Source organism: Amphiprion ocellaris, chromosome 24 (assembly GCF_022539595.1).
Source record: "Amphiprion ocellaris isolate individual 3 ecotype Okinawa chromosome 24, ASM2253959v1, whole genome shotgun sequence".
NCBI classification, from domain to species: domain Eukaryota; kingdom Metazoa; phylum Chordata; class Actinopteri; family Pomacentridae; genus Amphiprion; species Amphiprion ocellaris.
The window spans coordinates 15,720,345-15,735,908 of record NC_072789.1 but is presented as its reverse complement, the minus strand read 5'-3'; the positions used below and the strand labels follow the sequence as shown (position 1 = coordinate 15,735,908).

Sequence of the window (15,564 nt, the reverse complement as noted above, 5' to 3'; positions counted from 1 at the left end):
GCTGCAGCGGTAGGAAGGAAGAAGAACAGTGAAGCTGAAGAAGGGTGATGTGTACGGGTCAGCTGCAGTCACAGCGCATGTTATGGTCCAAACAGGAAGTAGATCCAAGTGTGTTCTGGAGAAGCTGAGTGTGTGTACAGTGTGCTGCAGAGCTTGAATAAAGTTCCTCGTTCTCCACCGCAGAGTTGGTCTGGACTCTGAATACAATTTGTTACCAACAGCGATTCATGCTAATCTAAGTGAGCTAGCGTTTACCCGAGGCTGTCCAACTACGGTTCAGAAGCTGATGGAACTGGGTCGATAACACTAGCTTAGCACAAAGACTGGAAGCAGAGGAAACTGTTAGCCTAGCTTAGCTCAAAGACAGGAAGCAGGGAAAACTGTTAGCCTAGCTTCACAGAAAGACAGGAAGCAGGATAAACTGTTAGCCTAGCTTAGTTCAAAGACAGGAAGCAGGATAAACTGTTAGCCTAGCTTAGCTCAAAGACAGGAAGCAGGATAAACTGTTAGATTAGCTTAGTTCAAAGACAGGAAGCAGGGTAAACTGTTAGCCTAGCTTAGCTCAAAGACAGGAAGCAGAATAAACTGTTAGCCTAGCTTAGCTCAAAGACAGGAAGCAGGATAAACTGTTAGCCTAGCTTAGCACAAAGACTGAAGCAGAGGAAACTGTTAGCCTAGCTTAGCTCAAAGACAGGAAGCAGGGAAAACTGTTAGCCTAGCTTTGCAGAAAGACAGGAAGCGGGATAAACTGTTAGCCTAGCCTGGCTCAAAGACAGGAAGGAGGATAAACTGTTAGCCTAGCTTAGCTGAAAGACAGGAAGCAGGGTAAACTGTTAGCATAGCTCCATGAAAAGAGGAAGCATAAATGAGTAAAGCTGAATAATGAGTGTAAACTGAGTTGGAACATGATGAGCACAGGACAGGACTTTAGAGATGCTGCATTCAGGTGTCTGTGTCTCCATGTTTGACTGGTCCTTTATCAGTGGAACAGTGTGAGAGCCATGTAACGTCCATGTGTGCTGCTGAAAGAGTCGCTGCTGCTCTGACTGTCCTCCTCCTTTCAGGGTAACGCCTGCTGGAGTCCGATGGTTGACACCAGGTCTGAGGAAGTGTAAGTGTGTTTTAATGGATTGATGGAAACAAAGCAGCACATTCAAGCATCTTCAAAGTGTCACATCTCTGAGGTCATCATCAAAGGTTTAATACTGATCACATGATCCATCAATAACTGCAGCTGTGTTGTGTTTGTTCTCTCCATCAGATTCCTGTCAACTCACAGTCGACACAAACACAGTACACAGAAACCTCAAACTGTCTGACAACAGGAAGGTGACATTTGTGGAGGAGGATCAGTCGTATCCTGATCATCCAGACAGGTTTGACTACTGGCCTCAGCTGCTGTGTACAACTGGTCTGACTGGTCGTTGTTACTGGGAGGTGGAGTGGAGAGGAAAGGTTCATATATCAGTGAGTTACAGAGAAATCAGAAGGAAAGGACGCAGTGTTGACTGTGGGTTTGGAAATAATGATCAGTCCTGGAGTCTGAGCTGTTCTGATCGTTATGGTTACTCTGATGTTGGTTACTCTGTCTGGCACAATGACAGTCAAACATCCATCAGCTCCTCCTCAGACTCTCACAGAGTTTCAGTTTATGTGGACGTTCCTGCTGGAACTCTGTCCTTCTACAGAGTCTCCTCTGACTCTCTGATCCACCTCCACACCTTCAACACCACATTCACTCAACCTCTCTATCCTGGATTCTGGTTCTCCTCCTGGCTGTCTGGTTCCTCAGTGTTTCTGTGCTGAGTTGAGTCTCCAGAGTCTCCTCCTGGTAGAGAAACAGTGTTAAACAGATAGTTGAGTCTCTCCATGAGTCTGTCCCTCAGAAACATGTTTTCACATTCATGGATTAAATGTGTTTCTTTGTGAAATCCTTCTAAATGATTCCTTGTAAACTTGTTCCGCTTCAAAGATGGAAGTTGTGATTATTTCAGGAGCCAAATGTGGTGTTTGCGTCTTTTTCCAGTCAAATGTTGAGAGTGAAAATCAGGATGTGGTGTTCCTCTGATGCTCACTTGAACTAAAAGCATTTGAGCTGCACAAAGTGTGAAATGAGAGAGGAAGCAGTGAATCTACAAACTGCTGACAGACTTTTACACATTATTGTCCAGTGAAAATCAGGTTTTTGTGCAGCCAGACTTGATCCTGATTTGAGTGTTTAAGTCCTGTTGTAGTGATGAAATGAGAACTTCCTTCATCTTGTGTGTGATGGAGAAGAATAAAGGGCTGTGGCTAAAAATCCTGACTCTGAGTTCTTCTTTACAAACATACATTATATCAGCTGTTTATTATTCATCTGCTTTATTCTACTCAACATGGAACAGAAAGATAAGAACAGGTATAAATTTAAATATAGAATATCACATATTTTCATTTTTTGTTTTTTGAGTCCTTTCATCACTAAAAATGTGTATTTTTTGTTCAAGTCTTTATAGTTCTTTGTATTTCCTTTGAGGGCTAAATTTGATTAAATATAATGAAAAATGGCAATTAATAATTTAGCATCTCCCATAATACAAAGTCATCTCATAGTTTGAGATATTACAAGTTTTATTGACAGACGATCACGTCTTGACCCAGTCTGATTACGTCTGTGGTCTGCAACGTGTATAACATGTTAATGTATATAATGTGTATAATACCTAATGTAATAACATCTGAGGATGTTCAACCTGTGTTATTGCTGGAAAATGTCTTTTTGAAATGACTTTGTGCCGTTGTGTATAAATTTGTTCAATACAGTTTGGTTAAAAAAATGTAAGAGCCCAACCTCTCTATGAAGACGAGAAAAAACTCCCCATGGAAGATTGGGAGAAACCTCAGGAAAGGCAATTCAAAGAGAGATCCCCTTTCCATGGACGGCTGGATGGAGGCTGCAGGAGAGAAGGAAGAAAAAAACAACATGAGTTCTTGTGGTTTGACAGAAAACAGCATCAGAGCAGCATTAAGTGGAAAATGATGACCGTTATTCTGACAGACTTTCAAGAAGTCCACAAGAGTTTGGGAAGATGATGGTACGACACATACGTTCAACGTCGGCACGTATGTTAGGTTTTGAATGTTTCGTAAACTTCTCAAGCCTACCAGAATCTGTGCAGACTTCAGAAGATGGAAATACATCTTGGATGAAGGGAAATTTTATCACTTTAAAAAATGCCGAAAGTTATGTTACATGGATTTCCTCGTACTCAGTGATGCAGACAATTGAAGTCGTACCGTCCAGATTTTAAGAGTTTGTACAGACTTTGGGAGAGGACGATAGGATGTACACTTCCTGCGTCTACGAGTATAAATGAGTCCATTTAATGTAACGTTCGGCATTTTCCGAAGTCTACCAGAGTTTGTGCAGACTTGGTAAGATGACAGTACGACGTATACCTTCAACATCGGTGAGTACTTAAGAATTCGTAAATTTCATCACCTGCCAAAGTGTACAAGACTTTGAACAGACTTGGGAAGAAGACTTGTTCTTTCTGCATCGGCGAATACATGAGGGTCCAACTGAAACTTCGTGATCTCCTCAAGTCTGTGGAGTTAATGCAGCCTTGGAGAGATGCGAGTCCCTAAATGTAGTCATTTTGAAGTCACCAGACTCTGTGCAGACTCGGGTCGATGACAGGTCGACGTGTATTTTAAAACTTTACTTTATACAAGTGAGTTTGCTTAATGTAAGTTCCTTCATTTTTCAAAGCCTGCATGAGTGTGCTCAGACTTAGGAAGATGATGGTACCATGTATACTTCTAACATTAGCGAGGACGTGAGGTTTTGTAAACTTGTGATAAACAGTTCAGAATTTTCTACTGTGAGTTAAACTAAAACCTCAGAAACAGGATTCTCCCAACAGCCTACTTTGGCCTCCGCCTCCTCCAGCAAACCTCCGCTGCCCTCCGGCAAACCTCCGCTGCCCTCCGGAGGGAACCGGTCTCTCCAGAACCAGGATCAGCCTGAATCCACTTCCTGCCACTTCTATAAAGGCGCTTCCCATTCTGAAACATGAAACATAGTGGAGGGTGAAGTACTGAAGCTCCACAGGAGAACGTTCCCACCACTCTGGATAACATTAGCTGCAGGTTCTAATCATGTTTTAGTCTAATGTTTAAACTAAGTTTTACAAATATTTTCATTAGAAGTAATGTTCCTGTAAAGTTAATATGATTCTTTTAGCGTCAACATTCAGAAGATGTAGTCAGGAACACAGATTATGTTCTATGATTACAAAGTAGGAACGTTCTCAAAACTACATTTAAAGAGTGTTTTCCAATTGTGAGTGAGGCCTTTGGTGATTTTTATAAAATGTTCATCTAATATGAAATATTAACAAAGGTGGAACGTTCTGGTCACAATGTGTTTAAGTCATGGAGATGTTGTTGAGGAAAAACATTATTGAGTTAATTTTTATTGTGTTGTTAATTTTATTTATTTTAGTAATTTTTATTGTATCGCTAATTTCTATTCATTTTATTTCTTTTTTATTGTATTGTTAATTTTTATTTATTTTATTTCTTTTTATGGTATTGTTAATTTTTATTTATTTATTTTTATTGTACTGTTAATTTATATTTATCTTATTTCTTTTATTGTATTGTGTTGAATCCTAGGGCCAGTAACCTCCTAAATTAATTAAATTAATTAATTAACTATCAGAGAATTACTGGACCAGCTCTCCATCTAACGGGTCCGGTTCCCGCGGCCCATATGGTACAACCCAGATGGGATCTGAGGAACGTTTAAGCTGGTAAGCGAGAAAATTCGCCTAGCTTCTAACTGCCTCCCTCCAGACGCCTATCCTGCTTCCTCTGATAACTAACTCAACTGAGTAGCCACTTTCGAATGGTCAAATTAATTACCAGTCACGTCTGTTAACGGCAGCTTTTCTCTCATCGGATTCTGCACTTGGTAAATTGCTAGGTTTAAATTTAGAGGTTAAGGAACGGATAACCCCAAGGATAAGTTTAAAAAAGGCCACCCTCGGCCCCAACAACTAGGTAATCTGACAGAACCTGTTTAGATGTAATGCACACAATAACCTGACTTTTTACAAACTGAGAAGATATATGTGGTTAATTCATCATCATGATGAAAATAAATAGAATTTCCAATCTGTTAACTTTAATTGCAGGATAAATGCTTTATTATAAAATTTCAGCAGTGAAATAGCAATAGCCCATCAGACAACCAATTAAACATTAATTCTTATAAAAATCCTCTAATATGACTCCTAACTGGAACTATGCTTTTATCTAAGAAGAGCAATAATAACCCAGACTATGTAATTTGGAGGGGGAGAGCAGAGAGTGTGGCCTCACCGGCTGCTCACCTGAAGACCGACGAGCCACTGGGCTCTGCTCCAGGGAGGAGGTAGAGAGAGAGTTCAGTCCCGATTTAGATCTGCTGGTATCCTTTATGTTGTTTGGCCCAATAAAAACTTTTTTATAATCCACTCTGGAGTTAATCCTTTGGAAATCATAGAGTTCAGTAATATTCCTTCAGTCAGCGTTATTTTTAGATCACAGTCTTTCGTAATCCTCAAACAGTGCAGAAGGAGCAGTCCTTAAATCCATAATTCCCGTGGAAAAGTTATTCCTTTACAGATCGTGTTGAATTCTCTTCCAAGTTACGTGGTAAAATCCCCCATGCTCAGAGCATTGCTGCCTGGCTTGCATCCAGCGACTACCTCGTAACTCTCCCAACAATTCTTTCCAGCAGGTGCATTTTATAGCATAACCTCTCTCTCCAGAATTTACATATGCGATGTCAGCATCCAGTTTGCATACGTGATGACAGTACTCTTAATTTACATACGTGGTGACAGCGTTCATCCCCCTGTTTACTTGTGCACTGCTCCCATCCACCGACCTCATGGCCTCTGCGTGCTCTGGAGGAACCAAAACCACCTGCTTGGACTGTTTGGCCCCTTCACCCAGTCTCAACTTTCTATTACTGTATTTGTTCCATCCACAGCTAAGAGCAGACCTCCGGTCAGGGAACAGGAGAAGCTGATGTCAGCGCCTAATAATCACTGACACCACACTGTACATCTCTGCACAGTGAGCACAGACTTACGCTAAAACCCCCAAAATATAAACAGCTTATTAACTTGTGCGGTGGCCCAAGTTTGTCTCGTCTTCTCGCTTCACCTTCAAGTCAACAACCTCCCAGTTTCACAGGGTGATCAAACTCTTCTGTAAACATCTCTATTTCGTAGTAATCAAAACCTTAAAAGCATTTCCATTTTCACAGTAATAAAAAACCTTAACACATTTCTTTTGGTAACCCTAGGCCTCACTTCCTACAGTGAGTTGCTGCCCCATGTGGTTACTTCCTATACCAACATTATAAAAGACAAGTATTAAAATAATCAACTCCCCACTCCTCTGATTTTTACACTATTCAAAATAAAGATTGTAAAAATGAGACATATTCAAAAATAATCAACTCACCACTGTTCCCGGTGAGGTACGCTTCTGATTTCTACGCTGTTTCAAATAAAGATTGTATAAAAAAGACATTCAAAAAATAATCAACTCATCATCTTTCACAGTGAGATACTCTTCTGATTTCTACGCTGTTTCAAATAAAGATCGTATATATATAAAAATATAGGCATTTGGTTAGTTTACACACATTTATTATGTTAGAGCATTAATTAATGGTAAATCACAGGTTATAATATCATACTGTGCCCCCTCATTTATCTGTTATTCTGCCAGAAGCCCGCACCTATGGCTGACTCAGGGATCTCATACCTCTATGATCTTTGACACCCCCTGCTTGAGATCACCGGCAGCCATTCTTTCCCTCATGCGAAGAGATCCTCATCTTTGTCAGAGCCAGTGATATCAGGTAACCCAGGAGGAAGATGACCAATGTCCCCTCGTAAACAGCATTAATCCAAATCATCCTTTCCCAAAACAGCGTGGAAAAACTTAATCCCATCCACACAATTATTGCTGCCCCCTTCAGGATCCCTTCTCGGTCACAGCGAATCTGTGTGCGCCCCAGGAGGTAAGTCATAAACATGGACATGGTTCTCTCCCCCCGCCCGCAGTAGATATTCTCAACGGTGGTCTCCACACATCCCAGGAGGAGTGAGAGGATTCTCAGCGGCTGGTCAAGGGCCCAGTCCCCCACACAGCAGTAGATGAACCAGGTCACCTCAATCGCCCAAAACTCCACACACTCTCTCACTGCCCTTCTGTAGCATATAACAACAGGATAACAGGTGGAGTTTGACATACTCACATTATATCGAGTTGAATCTGGGTTCTGGTATGCCTCAGTAGTCATGGCTGTAGAGGAAAAAAGGGGAAAAAAATAACAATAATTTTCCCCTCTTCTCCAATGTTCTTTAAGTGATGCTCTTGCTTCAGGACCCCCAGGCCGATTAGATGCTCAGGGCGCTCCGGTGAACGTTTTATTTTTATAACTCCAGTAACCTCCCTCCCGGGAGGCTGGGGGGGAGGAGGCGCTCCTCCCTCTTCCTCTTAAGCCCCTTTTCGACCAAAGAGCACCAGGTGCTAGGTTGGTTTAAAGTTGAGAGCCAGTGCTTTTTTTGGTTCAAATCTCGTGCCGCCCCAGAACGGGTTTGTGTTTCCACTCAAGGAGCAAAGTTGGAGCTGCGTCATTGCGCCACCACAAAACGTGTGTACATACTGCATACGTAGCCGTTTTACAGCGTTCACGCCGTACGGAAACCCACACAATAACAATGGAGGACTTCATTGGAGTGGTGTTCATGGCTTTGCTAGTGTGTCTCGCCATCGCTGAACAGCAAAACCTTCTGTTAGGGGTTACTCATCGGCGTCGCCGTTCCAATGCCCGGCGATCACGTTTGAGAAGAAAGGTAATTATCAAAGACGTTTGGATACTTAACAGTAAACGTGCTAGCGTTAGCTTAGCTACTTAGCTTCGACTACGCTTGCATTGATTACTTAGCGGTTAAACACACGCAATAAGTTGATGATCATATCTATGTTTATCTTTTTAGATGTTTTTAGATGTCACCCCGCCCTCTGCCCGTGACGTGCTCGGCTCTCAACTCTGGCCACCTCTGGCCCAGCAACGAGTTGGTGCCCGAAACGGCCCCAGTTTTTGGAGCCCGGAGCCGCAGCTCCGGTGGTCGAAATACAAAAAACCGGCGCCAAGTCGGGCGCCGGCTCCAACTGCGAACGGGCTCCAGCCCGGTCGAAAAGGGGGTTTATAGATCCTGCCCCTGGCGCAGGAACCAAAGGTTGCTCGTGCCCCCGCTTTCACTACAGCATAGCCCATCACTGCTGTAATGATTACTCGGAGTATCATCAGAAAATATGGCCACAACCAGGCGAACAAGTTCTTCATCCAGCCGCCTAGTACAAAAAATCCTTCTTCAATACTCTCCGTCACCCCGGTCACTGCTGTAATGAAGGTCCCAGCCACCACAGTCCCTGCTATCTCATACCAGCGGCATTCATGTTTCTTCTCACCGGTCCCACAGCGCATCCAGTGCTCTGGAGGTGAATGGCAGGTCTCGTTATTGTAAATCCGATTTGGGCCCACCCACTCAAACCCTGTGGTTTCTTTTCCTTCACAGAGGCTTTGTCTAAAAGCATGTCCTTCTGCTAAAAAAATAGTAGGGTCGGCCACATAGGGGATTATTTCCCCGTTTACATCCTTTCTTCCTTTCATCTGATGTCCCAAAATAGCTTTAGTACATCCAACCTGCGCTGGCATCGATCTCCTCCATATGCCGTCTCTGCCACCTCTCACCCATCTTACCTCCAGCCCATGCATCCCATATTCCTCACCATAATGCTGCTGGCAGTGTTCAGGCCAGCCTGACACCTCTCCGCAGTGTCTCCGTGCCAAACTGACCACACATGTGGTGTTAGCTCTGTCACACACCATACTCCATGGTCGCGGGCTGACGTAGGGGTCTGGTCTGCTCCACATGCCAGGCCAGATGTCTCGGTCCTTGGAGTAAACTGTAGCCAAATATTGATACTTCACCCAATAATCGCTAGTTTCCCCCAGGCACGGGATGACCCAGTCCATAATTTCTTGTTTCTGCAGCCCCCACCAAGTGGAGCTCTCGCTCCGCGTATATGTTCCTCTCTCCAGGCTTGTAAAATCCCTTTCACTGTCATGTTGGCCTTCAGCTCATCGCAGTTATATGTCCACACGCCATAATATGTTGGCGCAGCCATGCCTTGAGCTGGAGTATCCGGTAAAACGGAGGAAAAACATCACACTGAGCCGACATTACTTTTGGCCTGCATGCTCCGATTTCGTGAATGAGCTGCAGCCATTTATTGAAAATTGCGCACCGGTGTGTAACCCCGCCCACACCCAAAAGTAGGTCAATTGAGGACAAACAGATCAACATCACAACACCCCCACTTGTTCCTTAATTGACTAGGGTACATTACAGTGCATCAAATCCATATACAATACAAATTCCGTTTACAATACCACATCTTTATACACCAAATAGAAAAGGTACAAATTTATCCATTCTTATTTTAGTTACAGGTTTCGTAAAAATGTCTGCCACCATTCTATCTGTAGGACAGTATTGAAGAGTAATTTTGCCATCACCAACAACAGATCTGACAAAATGATATCGAATATCAATGTGCTTGCAACGTTGGCGACATACCGGGTTCTTTGAAAGGGCAATAGCACCTTGATTGTCTTCAAAAACAGTAACAGGAGTATAGTTCATCTCATTGTCCATTCCTGCCAACAAATGTACAAGGTATAGACTCTCCTGCGCTGTAGCTGACAAAGCCATGTATTCAGCTTCACATGTGGATAAAGCTACTGTGGGCTGCTTCTTTGACTTCCAGGAAATAACAGGCCCACTCTCAGACAAAGTAAAGCAGTAACCAGTCACACTGCGCCAGTCATTCTGGTCAGCTGCCCAGTCTGCATCAGAATAAGCCAAAAGTGCAAGATTTTCTTGTTTCCTGTAACACAATTCCTAGTCCACAGTGCCTTTTAAATATCTTAACACATGCTTAGCTGCAACCCAATGTTGTTGTTTCGGTTCAGAAAGGTACTGTGACAATTTACTAACAACAAAACTCAAATCTGGTTGAGTTGATGTCATTAGATAGATTAAACTGCCAACCACTTCACGATACTTCTTCGGATCAGTAGATTCACCCTCGCTGTCAAATTTCATTTTCATTTCACATGGTGTCACTCTTGGTTTGCAATGAGTCATTTCAAATCTTTCCAAAATTTTGGTTATGTATCTCTTTTGATTCATTTTTAATTCCCCTTTTGTCTGGGCAAAATCAATGCCAAGGAAATGCCTTAGTTTCCCAAGATCTTTAATTTTGAATTTTGCACCCAACATTTCCTTCACACTTTTGAGTATTTGACCATGACTCGCTGCAAGAATGAGGTCATCAACCCAAATGATCAATATGATGCTTTCACTTTCTGAATGCTTACTGTAAGCACAATAGTCTGCTGTATTCTGGACAAAACCATTTTCAATTAGGAAATCATGGAGCATCTTATTCCAATTTCGTCCTGACTGCTTCAGACCATATAGTGACTTGTTGAGCCTACACACCAATTTCTCTCCTGTTTTCGACTTCATCTCAAACCCTTCAGGCTGCTCCATATAAATTTCACAATCTATAGGAGCATGTAAATATGCAGTTTTAACATCCATCTGATGTAGCTCTAAATCGTACTGAGCTGCAAGCTGCATTAGTATACGTACAGAAGTCATATCAGCAGTAGGTGAGAAAGTTTCATTATAATCAATACCAGCCACTTGACTATAACCTTTTGCCACATATCTTGCTTTGTAAATTGTCTCAACTGGATTTTCTTTGACTGCGTAGACCCATCTGCCCACCACTGCATGATTGCCTTCAGTTAAGGGTGTTAATATGAAGGTATCATTCTCTATCAGAGAGTCAATCTCGTCCTTCATAGCTTTAGCCCACTGCTCTGATTTTGAAGAGCTCAAAGCTTCCTGCAGTGTCAGGGGAACATCACAAGTCAAACGATAGCAATAGTCAATATTAGTCAATGATTGGTCTTCCTCAAATTTCAGTTCATAATCACAATCAGTATAATACTGTGGGGGTTTCCTCTCTCTTTTTGGGTAACAAGCACTACGGCAACTCTCATCTTTACTTTGTAAGTTGGTATTAGATTGACACACTTCTAGTTTAACTTCTTGAGGGATCACATTAGTCACATCCGGTTTAGATGGCTGAATCTCAGCTCTTTTCCTATGTTCAAAAATATCGTACATCTTTATCTGTCTGAGTGTCACATTCATTTGTTCTCTTTGTCACGAACTTTACAAGCCTGTTTTTCATTACTTTACCAGTGTCTGGATAAAACACTAAAAATGCAGGACTGTTTTTGTCGTAACCAACAAAGATTCCTTTTTCACAACGTGTGTCCAACTTTTTCTTGTCATATTTGTATGCAAAACATTCTGAGCCAAATGCTCTCATTTTGGACATGTCAGGTTTCTTCCCAGTTAACAAGTAATAGGGGGTTTGTTCAAGCCTTCTGTTGTAACACCTATTTCTGACTATAGCAGCAGTCTGTACTGCATATGGCCACAACTGTTTTGGTAATTTGCTCTCTATCAACATACATCTTGCCATTTCAAACAAGGTCCTCCATGCTCTTTCAGCTGTCCCATTTTGATGGGGCGAGCAAGGAGCTGAGGTTTCATGTCTGATGGCATTTTGACAGAGTAGTGACTGAAACGCTGATGATATGAACTCTGTTCCATTATCCGACCTTATGCATTTGATTTTTCCATAAGGTGCAACATCAGCAATGAATCTCTCTGTGGCTTTAACAGTATCACTCTTAGCTTTTAGGAAATATGTGAAAATAGCTCCAGAATAATCATCTGTAAATGCAATAGCAAATCTGATACCATCTTTACCAGCTGGCTCTATCGGCCCAGCCAGGTCTGTATGAACAAGCTCGAGAACCTCTTTAGCTTTTTCATCTGGTGCCGTATTTCTGCTCTGTGCAAATTTACCTTTGATACACACTTCACATTTCAGATTGGACTTCTCATCTTTCCCTTTGATTTTCATACCTTCTGTGACACTTTCCAGCTTTAACACGTCATCATAATTACAGTGACCCAATATTTCATGCCACGTCTGAACATCATAACACACACTACATTGATCAGTGTCACTTTCCAGAGTACTTAAATAAAACAGTCTGTCTTGTGTGTTAATATCAAAAGTCGTACCGTTTTTATGGATGAGTCGGTTCTGTCCCTCTTTGAAGATGACAGTCGTTCCTTGTGCTGTTGCCGCTTTGACGGAAAAGATGTCCTGATGAAATGATGGGACGTAGAGCGCCTCCTTCAGCATCAGAACCACGTCGCGGCCTTTACTGTCTCTCATGCGCACTTTGGCGGTGCCCTTCTTCAGCGCAATCCTGCTTGCACGTTCTCCATCAGCCAACTCCAGAATATGGCTTTGCGGCTGAAAGCTTGGGTCAAACTCCTCGAACCTCTCCATGTCCGTGATAATATGCTTCGTCGCTCCAGAGTCGACCATGAGGCCCTTAATCCTCACTGCGCTAACCGGGGCGGCGGCATCCAACTGCACCTTGAATGCGAACGTGTGGTCCTCCTCGTCCACCGCTTGCTTCACCTTGTCCCGTTTTCTCCGCCGACAGTTTGCATCCTTGTGCGTGACGCTTTTACAAAGGCTACACCGCTGTCTCTGCTCCCTGCGCTCTACAGCTGACGCGCACTCAGCGGCTTTGTGCCCCTTCAGCCCGCAGGTGAAACAGGTGAGTTTCGCGCTTCAGTTGTCTCTTCCTTTCACCTTCATCACGCTGTCTTCTCCTGAGCAAGAAGCACCAAACTTCTCTGTACTTTCATAGTGTTAGGATCCTGCTCTAGCCCCTGCCCTTCTTTCCCTTTTTCCTCTCTTTCCTCCTTTCTCCCCTGAGTCATGATTTGTTTCTGTGTTGACCTGTCTCTCTTTGGCTCCCTCTGTCTGTCTGTCACCTCTCCCTCATGTGTCTCTCTCTCTCCCTGTCTCTCACCCTCCTGCTTCACCTGCTTCACCTGCCTGCACTCTGTCTTGCTGATTGCTTCAATGAGTTTCAGCTGCAGCAATCAGTTCACACCATTCACCTGTTCTCCACCTCACCTCCACCTATTTAAGCTCTGCCCGTTCATTCACTCCCTGCCGGATCATCGACCCACATGACCCACGACCCTCTGTTCTTGGACTCTGTTTTTGCACTCTGTTTTTGGACTCTGTTTTTCCCCTCCTCTGGATTTCCCTCACTTGGACTCAGCAGTTCTTTTGGATTCTTGCTAGCCCTGTTTTGTCCCCAGCCAGTAGCTCCAGTCTCATCTCCGTTCACCCCAGATTCCCCGAGCCTGCTTCCCTACCCCTTCTGTTCAGTTCCCCCATTTTTGTGAGTATCCCTCCTTTGCTTAGTTTTGTTTGTTCTAGTTTCGTGATCTTCTGTTCTCAAATTCATAGTGTTTGTTAGTGGTTTGGTTTAGTCTGTTTTCCCCTCGGTTATCAGTTTCCCCATTTTGTGAGTATCCCTCTTTAGCTTAGTTTTGTTTAGTCGGTTCAGTTTGTAGATTTCCGTTTTTATAGTCATAGAGTTTGTTGTTAGAGTTTAGTAGTTTTGGTTTGGTTCTCCCCCCCAGTTCAGTTCTGTGTTCCTGTATTGATTAGTTATTTTGTGAAATAAATCTCTTTCAGTTATTCATTCGTCTGTCAGTTTCTGTGAGTCTGCGCTTGGGTTCCCCAGCTCCCCCCCGTAACACATAGCTCCTGAGTTTGGTTTTAAACTCGGCAAATGTCAGTGTTTCATCACTCTGCGTAACGTGAACAGAGAATGGTTTGAATACATCAGGCAGGCCTTTTAAAATCATTGCGGTCAACAAACCGTCACTCAGTGTCTCTCCTGCATTAAGCAGCGCTGTGATGGCAGTCTCTGCACGGATTATATAGTCTGTGATGCTCTCATTCACACCTTTTTGGAGAGAAGTCAGCTCCGTGTACAAACTGATTATGGGCGGCTTCCCCTTCCCTGCGTAATGATCGCGCAGGATCTGCAGCGCTTTCCTGCCATCATCGGCAGCGTCTCTCATTACAAGAGATAAACTTTTGTCATCCAACAGCTGAATTAGAACTGCGTACGCCTCTTCATTTTTCCTGGTGTCTTCTTCAGCACCGTCTGCATCTGCAACGGGAGCTGCACCCAGGATGGTGGCTTTCAGGTCCAGCAGACGCAAATGTGCCAGGAACTTTGTTTCCCACAGTTCATAATTCTTTTCATCTCCGTCAAAACATAAACAATTCCATCGGCTCCCCAACTCTTTACTGGGCCCATAACCTGTTGGCGCAGCCATGCCTTGTGTAAGAGCATGCAGGCCGAAAGTAATGTCGGCTCAGTGTGATGTTTTTCCTCCGTTTTACCGGCTACTGCAGCTCTTACACAAGGCATGGCTGCGCCAACATAATAACCAGTCCAGCTTTGATGAAGGGGGCATCTAGGTGATGCTCCATTACTCACATAATCAGATCCATTCAGGGTCTCGAATACTCTTCCCACCACGCAGTTGTCAATTTTTTGGAAATCACTTTTAGGGACCTTCAGCAGCTCATCTGGCGTCGGCAGCCTCTGCACGTACATATCAGTCCGTACGGGGCCCGCCAAGCCCTGGCTGGTTCTCGCATATCCCTCAGGAAAAGCCCCCCTGAAATGATCCAGCGGGACAATCCACAGCCAAGGCAGAGTCTCATTTAACCAGTCCTCATGGAAAGCTTTTGGCTGGTCTCCATACTGTTGTGGGGGGTTCTATGGGAGCTCAGGTGCAGGAAATGAACAGTCTGGAAATGCGTGTTACTCTGGTTTTATTTACAGGTTACTTTAAGACAACAAAAGAAGATCAGATATACATTAACTCTAAATCGAGCGTACTAAGCTCGAAGTCCAAAAGCGGCCCCTATGGGCCGGGCAACTATAAAGAGGCGAAGCTCAAACTTAACTCACTGTGGTTTCTCCTCGACGAGGAGAGTCTACCTAAAGGTAACTAAACTCAAAATCTTTCAACAACGTAAGTACTACGACGGAAGTCGTTACATCCGGAGCCATCTGTGGCTCGAGCTATAAACTAGGACGAACTATGAACGTGAACCATAGGGATGCTCTGGACCGGTTCACAGCGGTGGCAGCCTGGACTGAGTAGCAACAGGTGGGCGAGGGAGGACGCCAGCAGGAGGGAGTCGACTCAGGTGTGGGTCTCCGTTTCTTGGAGGGAGCGATCAAGGTCTCGAGCTGCTGGTCCAACGGCAGGAACAGGTGGGTCCAACACTGAAACGAAGGAGGACACTGGACGTTAGTCAATCTGCGAAACAACACTCAGAATGGCTGAGAGTCAGGCTGTGAACCTCTACGAGTGGTGTGACGATCTGGCGCCGAGAGCTGGGTGGCGTCCGGTTATGTTGCAGCCGAGCCGCCACCTGATTGGTCGATCT

General features: G+C 43.8%; 1 protein-coding gene across 1 annotated transcript in view; it reads left to right on the top strand.

The window, feature by feature from the left end:
* The window catches only part of LOC111579052 (NACHT, LRR and PYD domains-containing protein 12-like), an 84,596-nt gene extending 82,297 nt beyond the window's left edge, over positions 1-2,299 (top strand). The window contains exons 12-13 of the mRNA XM_035955556.2: positions 1,065-1,111; positions 1,262-2,299. Coding sequence (XP_035811449.2) covers positions 1,065-1,111; positions 1,262-1,806 — 592 coding nt within the window. The 3' untranslated portion in view covers positions 1,807-2,299. The remainder of the gene's footprint in view (positions 1-1,064; positions 1,112-1,261) is intronic.
* Positions 2,300-15,564: the final 13,265 nt, after the last annotated feature.